This window comes from Agelaius tricolor, unplaced genomic scaffold (assembly GCF_023055355.1).
Source record: "Agelaius tricolor isolate 1412-34295 unplaced genomic scaffold, bAgeTri1.0.p SCAF_16, whole genome shotgun sequence".
Taxonomy (NCBI): domain Eukaryota; kingdom Metazoa; phylum Chordata; class Aves; order Passeriformes; family Icteridae; genus Agelaius; species Agelaius tricolor.
The window spans coordinates 12,125,922-12,141,599 of NW_027269276.1; the positions used below are offsets into that span (position 1 = coordinate 12,125,922).

A 15,678-nucleotide genomic window follows, 5' to 3' on the forward strand; every position below is an offset into this window, starting at 1 on the left:
TCAGAATAGAAACAGAAGAGAAAAATGTTGGTTTTCCTGATAGAATAGCATAATTTTAGATAGCCTGTCCTTGATACCCAGCTTCCTGGGCCATTAGAGCTAGCAAATTCCCAACAGCCACCACTGTGCAATGTCAAGTTAATTGCCTTCACATTTCTGAGAGCACAACCAGCATTTCTGCCATTACCAAACACAGACAATGCCATTAAAGACCTGTTCTATAATATTCCTTCATGCAGTATTTTTCAATTCAGAAGTTATCTTTCTTTCATAGATATCAAGGAGACAAGACTGTAAGTTCTGGTTTGTGTCCTTATGGTCTATATACTTTATTCCTCTCTCATTTTGAACTTGTCTCTCCTTCAGAAATTTGCTGCTCACACCATAAACAATGACCTTATGTTTTCAGGTTATAAAATTAAGGGCTTAACTGTTGAGCCTTCTTATACCACTATGGTATATCAGAAGTCATAGACATCTCTACAGAAAATACAGCTAAATTTTGTGAAAAAGAAACCCCCTTCCCCAAATCCCCTTCCCCCCACTCAAAAACCCAAACCCAACAAAATAGCTCCCAAAATAACAACAACAACAACCCACTAACAGTGAAATTAATGGCTAAATAGACATGGAAAAATGTTAGAATATAGAACTTTCTAAATTCATGCAGATAACCAAGTAAAACAAACTATGTTCAATTTTAGCTGATCTGATACTAAGGGAGAAATATTTCCTAGGTTTATAAGAAGTTTTCTATTACCCTTAATTCAAGGACTCTTAACTGCAAAAGAAGAAAAAAAATCCTTATACTAACCTTACTTGATTTTAGGACCCTAATTTGTTCTTCATAAACTGTGTCTTTATTCTTTTCCAAAAAGCCTTCACACTGATATTCCACCTGAAATCATTTTACAAGAGAAAGTATTAGAAGTAATAAATAATAATAATTTGCATAGAATTCACCAGCTAGAACATTCACATTTAAAACATAATTCTTTTACATAATGAAAGTATCAGCTCCCAAGTGCATCTTTGTTAAATACAGATTTCCCTCAAAGAGAGTGCTTTCCAGTAAAATACAGAACATTAAAACAGAGAGAGGAATACTGCTATTGCATTATACCAGACATATTTCACTGCTGAGAGATGCTCATGGCAAGGCAGCATGACTGAATGGTTCCTGTAAGGGTGAACAATGCAAGTGTGTGCTGAGCATCCCCTTCCCTGAGCCCATCAGGGCTGCAGAGCTGTCTGAAATCCAGAGGCAACTGAGAACAAAGTATCTCTCATCTCATTAGCTGAGAGGCAGTAAGTACATCTGCCTGCAGATTATGGTGGAAATGGCTCATTTGTGCTCCAAAGGACTCATTTTACCAGCAGCAATAAAATGGCTGAATGCTGTGACAATACCTGACAACCCTCTGTCACAGGGCTACAGCATTTCCTGGACCAAAGAACAGCCAGTGTCAGATAAAAACCTACCATTTATTTCACTGTCCTAATTCAAGGCTGAAAGAAAACCAAAACTATTGTCAAAAGTCCATTTATCAGTGCTTGCACAGTGACACTATACCCCGAGCTGCAAAACATTTCAAGCAATTCCTAGAGGGAAGAGGCCACAGGATGTCTCCAGGGTTTCTGCACAGCTGGACGCCCACCCTGAGCAGCTCCTGGGGCACCATCCATGGTTTTCCTGCGGGAGGCCATGCCAGGAGAGGGCAGCAGCATCCCTGCCTTGTCCAGAAGCACAGCAGCAGCAGCACACATCACTGACCTGCCAGCTGGGGCTTTGCTTCTGCTCCCAGATGTCTGTGTGCATTCACATCAGCACACAGCAAACATAAAACACCTAGCACAGACAGCAGGGCACAGCTTAGAGCTTTGCTAGCACCTGCTTGGAGCTGCCTTCTGCTTTCCTTGGCCCTTGCTGCTCACACACTAGACATGGGACAGCCTTGCTTTTGATATCAAAGTTTAGCCTAATGAACAGATTAGGGAATATTAAATAATTCCTTCTTGTTCTCTCACCCACAGAACAGAACTCGTGAATCTAAACAGTTACAGAGATGTTCTTGGTGTTTTCACTAAGGTAACACCAGATGCAAAAAGAATAGGACCCTCCTACACATACAAGAGCCTAGGAGAAACCTAGTGGAGGCAGATAAAGACCTCCAACCCCCCGTGTCAGCAGTGCAGACCTACTGGTAAGAACCTGAGAGCTTCTTGAATCCCTTTTTGACAAAGCTGACAAAATTCTCAGGCAGCTTTTCTGTACAACAGGACAACTGTCTTACATGGGATTATGAATGTTTTTGCTTTAACCTGAGGAGTGGCTCAGTTTGAGGAGCACTGGGAGCTGAACACAGCATGCACCCCACTGACACTCCCCTCAGCCAGCTTCCTAGAAATAGCTGTTCCCTGCACAGCCCAGGCAGGGGTGGAGCAGCACACACTGCTCCAGCAATAGAAAAGGCTCTGTTAGCCTCTCTCCTCTTTGCACATTGAGATGGCAGCAAAAACTGCATTAATTCATTGCTGCTCTTTAGCTAAAAGGAGTGGGGTACAGGATTTCCTTTTTTGTACATTTCTGTTGCATAACTAGGACTGATACAGTGATGCTGAGAGCTGTAAATGCACTGAGCTTCCATGTTTGGAAAAAGGAGGGGAATGGTTACAGCATGTGATGGAGTCAGGAGCTCCTGTGTGTCCCTGCACAGCTGCCAGCTCACCTTCCCCTCCTGATGTGGAGTTGGGGCAGCAAGAGCTGAGTAGAGCCAGGGATGCCACTGCCCAGTCTCTGCCTGCAGCAGCCCCAGGATGCCCTCCCACACACCAGCAGGAAAGCAGCACTGCAGGAAAATCCTTACCTTGTCAGCAAAGTGCTTGATGATAAAGGCCTTATTTGACATACGTGGCTTTTCAAAGAGAGCACATTTATTCAAATGAGTATTGTAAAGTTTTTGGGCCCAAGAGTCATCTGAGCCTTTTGGCATCTATGGAAAAGAATACAGACACACTTAAAATGTCTTGAGAACTTTCCAGTAGCAAAAGCATTTAAGAAGATGGGGGACAACACCTGATGATTTCCTCTCCCATTCTAGCTCCTCAGATTCCCAGCACTGCCAGAAGCAAGGACACAGTAACCAGCTGTGCACAGTTCCACACTGGGCACAGGTGGGACAGCTGCTGGGACACACCTGACACCAACAATGCCTCCAGTGTCACACACCTGAAGGCAGGGACCCCAAAGGCACATTACCAGACTGAGCAGAACTCATCCACCTCCATTAGAGATTTCTTGTGATAAATAAGAACCCCAAGCTGGGTTTCCACTGAGGCAGACACACTGAGCCATCCCCTGTACATGGCTTGGCATAAAATAAACCAAGATAAAAGACAACGGGTGAAACACTAAGCAAGAGGCAATCTGGGGAAATCTGACAGGACCAAGGATGGCACTCACTTATCCTCAGGGAAGGGAAAACTGTCCAAGTCCAAACAAAGTTGATCAGAGACCCAGGAACAGCTACAAATACATGATGGAGGGGAAGGGATGAGGAGGAGTCCATTACTGAAACAATTTTTTCTCCTCTAATTGCCAGTTCTGTTTGTATGCTTCCCAAATTCTTGCCCCATCAGTGTCAAAATGACAACTGTCTGCAGGTGACTTGTCCCTGTGAGGCCCAGAAGCAGGACAGCTGATGACCTCTCCCTCTGTGAAAGCCCTTGAACACACACCTTGCACTCCTCATCCAACAGATCCAGAACTCCCATTTTGGCCTCTATGAGGTTGATGCAAGGCTGATTGTCATAGAAATCAATCAAGGTCCATGGTATTTGTTCCTTCATATATTCTTCTTGTTCCAGCTTAAAGACATGCTGCAGGGCAAAAGGAAAACAGTTTTCTGTGAAATGAAATGCAGAATAAATACATTGAACTCTCAACTGGATTCATCTTGGCACATTGATCCAGGCTGTCAAGTGACACTAGTTCAACTGAATAAACTCTTTAACAAGTGTATGAAAAATAAATTAACCTTTTTTCCTGGCCTAAAAACAACAGTCCAAATTAAAGCACTCCATATTCTCTGCAAATACCCTATCTTTTTACTATATTGTCCCACTATTACTATAAGCTCTTTTCTCTTATAAAAACCAACACAAAACTTAAAGTGCTGGAACAGCAGCCTATGAAGTGAGATGTGCCATGCTTTTATGATTTGGAAATTATGAACACTGCTCTATTTCAAGCAAAGTTTCACTATAAATACTTTTGTGTTTCCTTGTAAAATAACAGAGCTTTATTTCCTCTTAAATGGCTGCTGATTTTTTTTCTAACATGACGCACTGCATTAAAATTCACTCTTTAGCAAAAGCTGAAGGAGCATTAGAACTAGGAATCCTTTAAGGAAAATTCTGTGACAGATTTATCTGGTACGAAGATCAGTAACCATGTAGTATTTATTCAAAAATATTATCACAAACAGCCTGCACAGCTTTAATGAAATGTGCATAAGAGATAAATGAGATAAATTAAAACTTCAGGAAAAAACCAGAATAAGATATTAAACAGGCAAACTGTGGTCTTAATAGAACAAGCACTTTGAAAAACCAAGAAGACTGCTGACTCCAGTTATTTTTGATGATGTTTCATCCCCCACCTACATTTTTCTGCACACTGAATGCTGCTGTGGCAGGTGAATGCGTGCTGGGAGTGCCCCCAGCAGCACGGGCAGGGTCTGAGGGTGCCACAACATCTGAACTGCCCCGAGCTCAGTGCACAGCCCACAAACCCCTCACAGTTCCCCAGTCTGTCTGCAAGGCAGCAGAAAGCTACCCTGACAATGCTGTTTATGCCTTTATTTCATTAGCTTAACACCGTGCTCCCCAACACCGTGCTCCTGAACCGCACCCATGGGAGCCATTCCCACCCTGCACCTGGCAGCAAAGCCCTGGCAGCACTCTACTGGCAAGTCAGATCCAACCCCAGATCTGAAAGGAAACAGAAACCCGTTTTTCACTGTGAAGGAACCAGCAATTAGGTGGTGAGAAATACCATCAGACCTGATTTTCCCTGTGGGTGGTGGGCACCAGGCAGGGCAGGGTGGTCGGGCAGTTCCCAAATGGCTTCTCCTCAGCCAGGCTCAGGCTGTTCCAGGCAGCCACAAGGTTTTAATTCAAAGCAACCTCCCCCTGTGTGCCTGCATGGCTGCCCAACAGGTCCACGTTCACCAGCACTGGGTTTGGGAGCTTGGCAGGCACCAACACAAGAGCCCTGTCACCCCCTCCTTCATGAGGCAGGTGCTTACAGCAATGGCACGAGAGGGAAGGGAACAGGGGCACAGTTATCTTCACTGAAGAAGAGAACCATTAGAGCTCTTATAGCAACTAGATTTTGCTGTAAGCTGAGAAAGCTCCAAGACACCCTGTGCCTAGCAGTTACGACATCCCACTCATGGAGCTGAAGCCAGCCATCGCACTACCCACATGGAAAGGGCATGCCAGGGCTGGAAAGGTGCTCTGCTCTAGCACCCTGCTTCCTCCCTGACATACTGGGATGAACCGTGGCACAGGGGATCTGGCCCTGTGAGCACACACTGCCACCCAGGCAGGATCATAACCAGAGTTCAGAGCCACCCCGGCGCCGCGGCAGAGCCTAGCAACAGGCCTGGCAGAAATAACTCGCCTCATGGTGATGCAGGTAAGAGATGTAACTGCAAACGTCACTGAGGCTGGCTGAGGAGAGAATCGTGATCTCTCCGGAGGAGGGGGAAGAGCCGCCTCCTGCCACACGTCATTCATCACCTTCAGCATCAGCCAAAAGCCCCAAAAAGGAACAGCGGGGAGGGAGCGCGGGCGGCGGAGCCCCGGCAGCGGAGCCGCGCTCCGCTCTGCCCCTCCAGCGGCTCCCGAGGGTTATGGACACACCTCTCACTCCAACTTCATCCTCACAGGGCTCTCACTGACAGGCAATCTCAGGGTCTTAATTGCCAAGCACTGCTTCTGCCTTATAATTGTTACTGTGATCAGAATTTCAAATAGTCCCAGAGCAGCAGTTAGTCATAAAATCTATTTCGAGGAGAAAGTCGATCTTCCCCCATCCCTCAAAGCCCACGGCCAGGACACCTGCTTAATAGACTGAAGGAATTCATCCTAACCACTGGGGAGCCAATTAGCAGAATGGACTTGGATGAGGGGAAAGGGAAGAGGAAATGCCAGTCACTTCTTACTTACCATATTGAACTGCTGCTGCAGTTTTTCATTGGCATAGTTGATACAGAACTGTTCAAAGCTGTTGATTTCAAATGTTTCAAATCTGAAATATGAATACACTCAAAATTACTAGTGTACTAAAAAGAAAAAAAGATAAAATTACCCCAAAATTTTAAATTCCCTCCCTCCAGTTAAAGTCATTGAATTATTTCAGGCACAAATAACATGGGTCAAGCAAGAAAAGACACAGGGAAATGGCAAATTGCACTGCACAGGCACTTTAGTGATGCTCCCTCTCTAGTCAGGGATGAGAAACTCTGATGCTCCTGGAGAGCACATTAGTTATCTTTGTAAGTGCCACCTTGGAGGAACCTGACATGAAAATTGCCTTGTAACTTTCCAAAATGCAACAGATAAATAAACTACCAACAGCAAAAAATCTGAAATCCCACTATAAATGTTGAAGTCATGACAAAGATCTTAGTGTGTCAAAGCTAAACACCCACTTCCTTCAGCTGGAATAAGCAGCTGCTAAAGTTTGGGGGTTTTTTGTGTAATCCATGCAGTGCTAGATGATAAAGACAAGGAAGCTTTGCAGTCAGATAATTACATAAGAGTGTCATATCTCTGACAAAAACTCACCCATAGATGTCCAACACCCCGATGAAAGAATGCTGTTTTACAGTGGCATGAAGGGCTTTGTTCACATGATCTACAATCCAGTTGAAGAGGTTAGCATAGATATGTTTGGCAAGTGCATCTCTGGCATTGATGGCGTGAAGTTTGGAAATTGGCTTGATGTAAGTTTCAGTGGCAGTGGCAAGCTTCCTATGGCAAAGCCAGTGGGCCATCTCCTCATACTCCACACCCATGAGGTCACAGAAGATGGTGAGGGGTTCATGCTTGGGCTGATAAAAACAGGCTCATTAGATATTGGCACATATTACCCACAGCAAACATACAATCATGCCAGCAGAACTGGCTGCCTGCAGTGACCCTACAATAAGCAGCAACAGCAGCTTCCTCAGCTCTTCCTCCTTCAAAACACAGCAAGTTCCCTGCTCATTTAGCACATTCACATTGCTGAAGTGAGTTAGTGAATAATCTTCCTTCCTTCCTCCTTCCCTTGTTCACCAAAAGGCTTCAAACACAGGGAACCTGCAAGCTTCAGAAAAATGAATCATCTGGCTTTGCTGGTGGACTTGGTATTTTGAATTCTTACAGCTGTAAGAATGGACAGAGCTCCTGAGAGGGGCTCTAGACTGCTGACACACAGCTGTGGCAGGGAGTGATGGGCAAGGAGGCAACACAGCCTGAGAAACAAGTGTGGAAGGGCTTCAGTGCTCTGGTCTCAGTACTTAAAGTATTTTCTCAGTGAATTCTGGAGACAAACACCAAGAGATTGCAGCACACTAATTCTAGCCATCAAATGGAACTGTACAAGAGGAAAAACCTGAGCTTTGTTTAACTGGGTAAAACCAACCAGCAAGGCTTGCGTGTTGAGATGGGTATATAAAGTTTCTGCACAAAGGTCAGTGCAGTGCACTGACCACTCAAAAAGATCCCACACTTAGTGACTAACATGCAAACTGATCACTAGAAGTCAAGGAGGACAGACAGGTCTTTCCTCCTCAGGAGCTCCCCTAGCAGCACTTGCTCATCACGCTCCCGTTGCACCTGGTGGCTCAGCAGCACACTGACAACGCTGTCTTGACAAGGACAGATGGCAGAGGACTGTCACCACATGTCCTACAGCTTCACAGTACATCAGCTTTAAATATTTCCACATCCTTGTGACTTCTCTGGGGCTTTTTCTACTTCTTACAGCATACAGACCCCATGCAGCTCCACCTCCAAAATCCAATTAACTGAGCATGTTTTACTGGCTTGGAAGACAGTAATAAAGTAATAATACTGATGAACACTGCACAAAAGAGTGTCACATTAGGGTTGCTCAAGCTGACATTAAACAAACTGATTTATTGCCACAGCAGCATAGGGAGCCTTGTGCTGAGCACTCTGCAGCTCCATCCCAGCAGTGCCTCCCAGCAGAGCAGTGTGCATGGCCAGAGCTCTGGGGTGACATGGCATTGCCAGGACACAGGTAATGGTGCCCCTGAGCACACATTCACCACTGCCTGCCAGGTGTTGTCAGGCCAGCACAGGGTTGCACAGGAACCTGCTGCTTTTTACCAGCTCAGCCAGTGGGATTCCTGCACTGGAGATACTCATCACAACACAGGCAAGTTCCTCATGTCCTGGGGCTCATCAGCTTTCTCCCTGTTATCATTAAATGAGCTTTCTTTGTAGTGAAAACCTTTATAAGGCACCCAGGAGCCAGCCTACTGCTGTGGTTTCAAAGCAGCTGTGAGACCCCACGGGCAGGTGGTGTCAGGGCAGGAACACCAATGACTCACAAAGAACCTGCTGTCTCAGCTCCAGAAACTGCCACTGCAGAGTCCTGAGAAAGGGACTGACAGTGAGAAAAGAAAAAAACTCTGGAAGTGTTGCTGCTATTGCAAAAGAGAGAAAGCTGATGGCTGTGCAGGCCAGGAGTAAACATTCAAAGAGAGGCAGAAGGAGAAACTGGTCCCTCTGAATCCAAACAAGAGACCAGTCAGAACTGTTTTGTTTCTCATCTCCAGAATATGGGTAAGAAGCCTGGGCCCTCACCAATGAGGAGGGTTTTTCAGATCAGACTATTCAGTCCTTGTTGTTGATCTCCAAGGCAAAAAAGAACTGATAAAACTGTGACACTTAGATGAGTCACACAAATCATATCTGTATATCCTATGCTCATGTCTAAGCACCCCAGAGGCATTTGTTTTGCAATTATTTAGGGCATTCTGGCACTTCATACAAAAAAAAAACCATCTGGCAAAGCATTTACTGTGTGCAGGGAAGATATTCATGCAGGAATATAAGGATCTAGACACCTACTCAGGACTTCAAAGCTAGCCTGCCTACTAAACTTTTCTAGGGCAGATCAATTACAGCTATAATTGCATACCAATGTTATAATACAGAGAGTACTGTCTAAAGCCTCTGAACTGAGGAGAGTTGAATCTATCTGCAATAAACGGTGAAAATGTTAGCAAATTAGAAATAAACCCATTTCCATTTCACTCTTTTTCAGAAGAGGTCCCTGCAAACAAGCAGGAGGCAGAGCTGTCAGAGTGCACACCATGCCCTTCAGCTGATCTGCCACTCACAGGAACAGTGCAGCTGTCAGAATCCCGAGATGCAAACTCCACGTTGCCCAGGTGAAGGATGCCAGCAAGGATTCGAAAAATTCCCATCTGGTAGGAATCACTAATCCCTGGAAAAGGATGAATAAAATGTTTTGAATGGAGAGAGCTGCAGTTGATGAAAAAATTTGTTAAGGAGAGAAGAACAGTGACTGCTGTGTGTGACTTTGACATTTGACAGTGTTAATTGGCTCCACTTCTATGAAAAATGTTTTACAACCACATGAAAAAAAAAAAAACTCCATTAAAAGTAATAATTTAATTTGCTGTTTCAAAGTGCTTTGTCAGTGACCTCCAGCACTGTGTATGTTACACCAAGGGACTCCACCATTTATGTTCACATAATGTGCCCTCCTCTTAGCCTTATACTACAATATCTTCTTTAAATATCTTGTCCATGCAATACAAGTATCTCAGTCCCAAAGTTTATCCAACTCTCCTGGTTTTAAACACAACAGAGTACAAAAATAATAAACACAAATAATATAGACAACACTTGCTAGTGTATCAGATTTAGGATATGACTGTGATTTACCAATTACCTAGCAAAGTGCAGGCCTGTCTGGTGTTCACCATTTCCTTAGCATCATCAACACCATCAATCACAGGGCTTCCACCTTGCTTCGTATAGTGAAAGTAATTTGCATTCCCTGTAATAATAAAAAATACATATTTGACACACATTGATGCAGAAATTCACAGCACACCTGTAAAGCTGTGTCATGATTAAGTTGCTCTTGGCAGAATCCATGATCTGACATGTTCATTTTCACCTTCTGGCTCTTAAGACCTGCTTATTCTAAAGAGCATTTTTTCAGGATTTAACTGTGCAAGTCAGTATTCTTTCAGCTAGCTGGTTCTTACAGTAGGCCCTCAAGCATATTCTCTACCTAACCTTGGTTCAGACTTGCACAATTGTGGAATAATCATTTTGGAAGCAGTTTCTCTCCAAGCCTGAGCCAACCACCTACACAGCAGCCACAGAGTTGAGAGCACAGTGCTTTGGAATTATGTGACAGATATAACCATTCTATTACTATATCAGGGTATTCTATTTTGCCCATCTTCTTCTCCCTTCTAATTTATGGTCTGGCTCAGCCTTATGAGTGTCTGTGCTCCATTCAGGCTGAGAAGTCAAGGTTGGAGCAGAGAGAGCTTCATACTGCTCTGGGGACAGCATTGGGCTGCACTGGGAGACCAGCAGCTCTCCTGGGTAAATTCCTATGGTTCCATGCTTCCAGCTGCACTAACAGACTCCTTTTCTTCTGATCAGCTAAGGTTCCAAGAATGCTGAAAGAGAAGTCTGCTAAATGGCTTCTTCAGTTATAATTACATCAGTTCCTTTCTTTCCTGTGTTAGCAGATGCGAATCCTAAATGTGCCAGGGGGGTGCAGAAGAGCAGAGAAACACTCTAAAACCAGAACAGTATTTCAGAAACCAGCACAGGCTGTGCAGCTTTCCTACTATGAAATTGGCTTTTAAAAATATACTGAAGCACTGCAATTTGTACTAAATTTTTAAAATGATGACATGATTGTCTATCTCAGGTCATCATTACACTTTTACAAAGCACCAACTCCTGTCAAATGAGAAACCTCTCTTCTTCAAATAAAACATTTTAATTTGAAAAAAATAATTTGATTTTAATTAATTTGACACAACATTTAATTTGAAAAAATAAAAAATTCCCTCATCTGCTTTTTCATCACCAGGTTAGCAGAGGTCATAAAGTAATTGTTGCTAACAGCAGATGCAAAATAAGATTTTCAGACACTTATACCAGAAAGGGTAAAATTCTCTAGTGGCTGGAACAACGGAAAAAAGGTTTTAAAGAACTAAGAGAAAAGAATTTCACCCACCAGGACATAGTAAGTCCTATTGATTGCAACTGCAGTGTATTAGAGTCTGCTGAATAAACAAATCTGTTACTTTTGTTCTATCAGAAAACCACTAAGTCCAAGGTCTATCATTTTAGTTATTCTCAATACATTTTAGTACTTAAAGGTTTAGAATTTAAAATTCTAGCAGTTCTTTAGAATTTAAAATTCCAGCAATTCTTCTTTTGGGTCTCTGGCTCAAAAAGCTCAGAGATGCTGCTGTCCCCACAACCACACAACACAGCAAGTGTGAATGCCATACCTAATCGTAGAGTTTTAAACTCAGGCAATGCTGCAGAGGCACAAAGCTGGTAAAAGATGTGGTAATTTCTCTCCTCTTCTGCCTTTAAAAAGAAAGACATTTGTTATTTTTCACCACTTAACAAGTGGCAGAAACAACCATGAGCAGAATTGAATTACTATGTAAAATGCTTTCTCTAGCAATACATTAAGAGCACAGAAGCCACATGGAAAAAAGGAAGATAAATCAGCATCTACCACTTCCTTCTTGGTTAATTGAATCCATTTTCAATAGCAAGAAGCATGCAGACGTTTTCATTTTAAAAAAAGTATGATTTCACTTTTCAGAACTGTAGATTACTATTATTTATAGGTCAGGATTCTGTAGGTGAGTGAAGTGATCATACTCAGAAGTTTTCATTTTCCAAAAATAACTAACACTATTTGCCTCAGCATTTATAGTAATCTGGTAAAGGAAGTATCTTCCTTGCCAAGCAAAGTTTGAATTATAAAATGAAGGACAAACACAGCTCAGAAGGTGATGACTCATGACCAACACCATAATTCTGAACTTAAGCAAATTCCATACCTTCAAACCAAAAAGAAATGAAAAATACTCTCTTCCAGCTAAACCATGTGCTATAACTGTCTCTTACTTCTAAAACAAACAACAGCTCTTCAAGTAACATCCCCACATGGTACAAACCATAATTATTATTGTTATATCTTTAGGCAGCCAGTCAAGGACAAGTCCATTTTTACTGAGCTCTAGACTGTGAGGCAGGCAAAGATGGAGAGGAAGTGTGGGGCAGTGGATTGGTTCAAGAATGACATAACAAAATGAAGGTAGATTTACCTGAAACACCACTCTTGACTTTTCCAAGAGGTAAGTTCTCATGTTAGCACCAATGATTCGATACCTCTTATCAAAACCAATTTCAATGTATTTACCAAAGCGACTGCTGTTGTCATTCCTGGTAGTTTTGGCATTTCCAATAGACTGGAAAAAGGGAATATTGTAAAGGTTAAACAGCTTGTAGAAATTATCACATCTGTTTAATCACCTACATGGCTCATAAACATTTAACAACATTAATCCTCTCCTGGTTTTAAAACAGTCAAAAATCTAATGAAGAATGGTCTCTGTCTGGTCAACAAGTTACATCAAAATACAGCTATTTCATTAATGCAAGACTGGGAGCTGATATTCCTAGCAATTCACTTCCACATAATCTAATTCTACAACTAAAAATCCTTTATTGTTCTTTGAAGTCTTTCAAAAGGAAATAAAGAGTCTAACAGAAAGCTCAAATACACACAGACTTCTTTCAAAGACAGTAAAACTGTAAGAATTATTTCACCTGGATATATTTATATGTGTAGGTGTACATATACATCTACAGTACTTGCAACTTTTGAAAGTCTACCTATTACAAACCCACAGCCCACCCTGTTCTGCCTGGCTAACAGTTTATTATTACTATTACTCTCTAATCACCACATTTCCAAACTATTTCTGCGAACATAACATTTAAAACTATTTACTTCATGCCACAGCATAATCTAAAAATTAATGTGCACAGACTCATGTCACGTGAAACTGAAGCCCTTCCACAGCAGCCTGGTTACTGCCCCAGAGACAGCCCTGGGTGCTGCCCTGCACTGTGCTGAACTTTCTCAGATTAATTCAATACAGCTCCACACACAACAAACAATTCCTTGTGCATTTCCTCTGTGTTACATGTCCTGGGATGCCCAGGGCAAATAATGACTGTGGATCCTACATGGTGCAATTCTGCCTTACCTCATCAGCACTGGGCTCACCCCACAGCAGGTGCCAGCTGGACACATCAGAATTCAAGGCATGCAAATCACAACATGCTGAACTCCAAACAAAAGCATTTTCTCTTCTCAATCAGACCATGTTTTACACATCATACAGCAATTCACCTTCTAAAAAATTCCTGAAGGTATCTCTGTATCAACAGGAATGGCATTTGGAATACCAGATGCAGCACACTGCCCCTCATCACAGGGCACTGTGTGTGTGTTACTAAGCCCTAAGTGCACCACTGTATCTGTGTCCAAATTTCCCAGTCCACACAGCCACCCACTGGAGCTCTGAATTGAAATAAACTTGAGAAAAACAAACGAGAGCAAGCAGCACTGCTGAGTATCCCAAATCTGCAAGCAGGAGGGCAGTGAATGGGCCAGTGCCAGCTGGTACAGCCTGGCAAGTGGGACTGGAGTGTCAGAAACCCCACGAGAGCAGCAGCAGCAGCACGGACACCCAGCAGGGCAGATGGCAAAGTGGGCATCAGATGGACAGCTGTGGGAAAGGATCTAGGAACAAACTGCATCTCTGCACATCCAAGAAACACCAAATTCATTCAAACTGAATGTACTCTAACTGCACTCTTGCATTTTTTTTCAAAGAAGAAAATGATTGCTACTGTGATAGACTTTGTTTTTGTTGGTAGCAATACAATACTGTAATATTTCAGAAACCAATTATTCCTTTGAAAGGTATTACTGATAAAAACAAAGTCTTTGGGATTATCAGATTGCTTGCCTGAATGCATACAAAGCTGTACTATTTGCATAGCTATAGAGGGTAACAAAGAATGAGAGGCAGGAAATGACATATAAAGATGTTTTAAGACTCACTGATTTCCACATTTGCAATAGGAAAACAATATATAGTTATTGACTACAAAAGTAGTCATTTAGTTGCTAGAAATGTACAGTTACCTCTTGACATTACTGAGTATTTAGTAGGCTAAGATAATGTGATGGTAGCTCATAAAACACTGATGTTTAGGTTGTCCAAAGAGAAATTTAAAAATTAAATTATTTTCTGCTCCTAAGATTTTACAGTCAGCTCAGCAAATGAGGAGTTTCCAGTTTCTAAAATGAAGCACTCATTTTCTTCCTCAAACATATGGGTTAATTTGTGTTTCTACTGATTAATCAATTGAAGAATTCAAACATTGATTATGCTATCACAAGTCTGTCTCAACATCAAGTTTTACAACACTCACTCTAAAGGCAGTTTAAAGTTCAAGTGTTGGAAGTTAAAAAGATAACTTTTGTCCAATTATAATAATCTTCAAAGCAACTGAAATATATATTTAGATATACCCATGTTCACAAAATTGTCATCCCTAAAAAATAAAAATAAAGCACCACCACTGATTTTTAGTGAATGAAAAAAGGTATAGATGGGAAGCTCTTTTGGTCTTCAATTTCAACCTCCTTGCTTTTGGAAATTAATTCAGATAATTAGAGGTGAGCTGATGGCCACTGACTGGGAGGTGGGGCCCAAGGGCTGAGAGCAGGATGTTTGCTTTAGGCTTCGAGACCAGACAGAAGAAGGGGTGCAGGGAAACCTGCAGAGCTTGTGTTCCACAGGGCTGTCACTGCAGGCTGATGTGAGCACACCTGGTGCCACTGCTGTGCTGGCCAGGGCAGGGCAGGAGGGGCTCAGCCCCTGCCCCCATCAGCCACACACGGGGCACCAGAGTGGCCCTGGGTGGGATGAGGCATCCCCTGAAATCCCTGCAGCACTGCAAGGTGCTCCCTGGGTGGGATGTGGCACCTCCTGCAATCCCTGCAGCACTGCAAGGTGCTCCCTGAGTGGGATGTGACCCCTCCTGCAATCCCTGCAAGGTGTTCCCTGTGTTCCCTGGGTGGGATGTGACCCCTCCTGCAGTCCCTGCAAGGTGTTCCCTGTGTTCCCTGGGTGGGATGTGACCCCTCCTGCAGTCCCTGCAAGGTGTTCCCTGTGTTCCCTGGGTGGGATGTGACCCCTCCTGCAGTCCCTGCAAGGTGTTCCCTGTGATCCCTGGGTGGGACGTGGCACCTCCTGCAATCCCTGCAAGGTGTTCCCTGTGTTCCCTGGGTGGGATGTGGCCCCTCCTGCAGTCCCTGCAAGGTGTTCCCTGTGTTCCCTGGGTGGGATGTGACCCCTCCTGCAGTCCCTGCAAGGTGTTCCCTGTGTTCCCTGGGTGGGATGTGACCCCTCCTGCAATCCCTGCAAGGTGTTCCCTGTGTTCCCTGGGTGGGATGTGACCCCTCCTGCAGTCCCTGCAAGGTGTTCC

The 15,678-nt window shown here is 43.4% G+C and overlaps 1 protein-coding gene across 2 annotated transcripts in view; it reads right to left on the reverse strand.

The window, feature by feature from the left end:
- Positions 1-15,678, reverse strand: part of MYO5A (myosin VA) — a 101,841-nt gene that overhangs the window by 39,094 nt on the left and 47,069 nt on the right. For both annotated transcript variants that reach the window (XM_071441551.1, XM_071441552.1), the window contains exons 6-14: positions 12,435-12,578; positions 11,601-11,682; positions 10,004-10,111; positions 9,426-9,532; positions 6,856-7,121; positions 6,235-6,316; positions 3,739-3,879; positions 2,868-2,993; positions 815-898 (exon numbers count right to left, since the gene is read on the reverse strand). In XM_071441551.1, the coding sequence (XP_071297652.1) occupies positions 815-898; positions 2,868-2,993; positions 3,739-3,879; positions 6,235-6,316; positions 6,856-7,121; positions 9,426-9,532; positions 10,004-10,111; positions 11,601-11,682; positions 12,435-12,578 (1,140 nt within the window). The remainder of the gene's footprint in view (positions 1-814; positions 899-2,867; positions 2,994-3,738; positions 3,880-6,234; positions 6,317-6,855; positions 7,122-9,425; positions 9,533-10,003; positions 10,112-11,600; positions 11,683-12,434; positions 12,579-15,678) is intronic.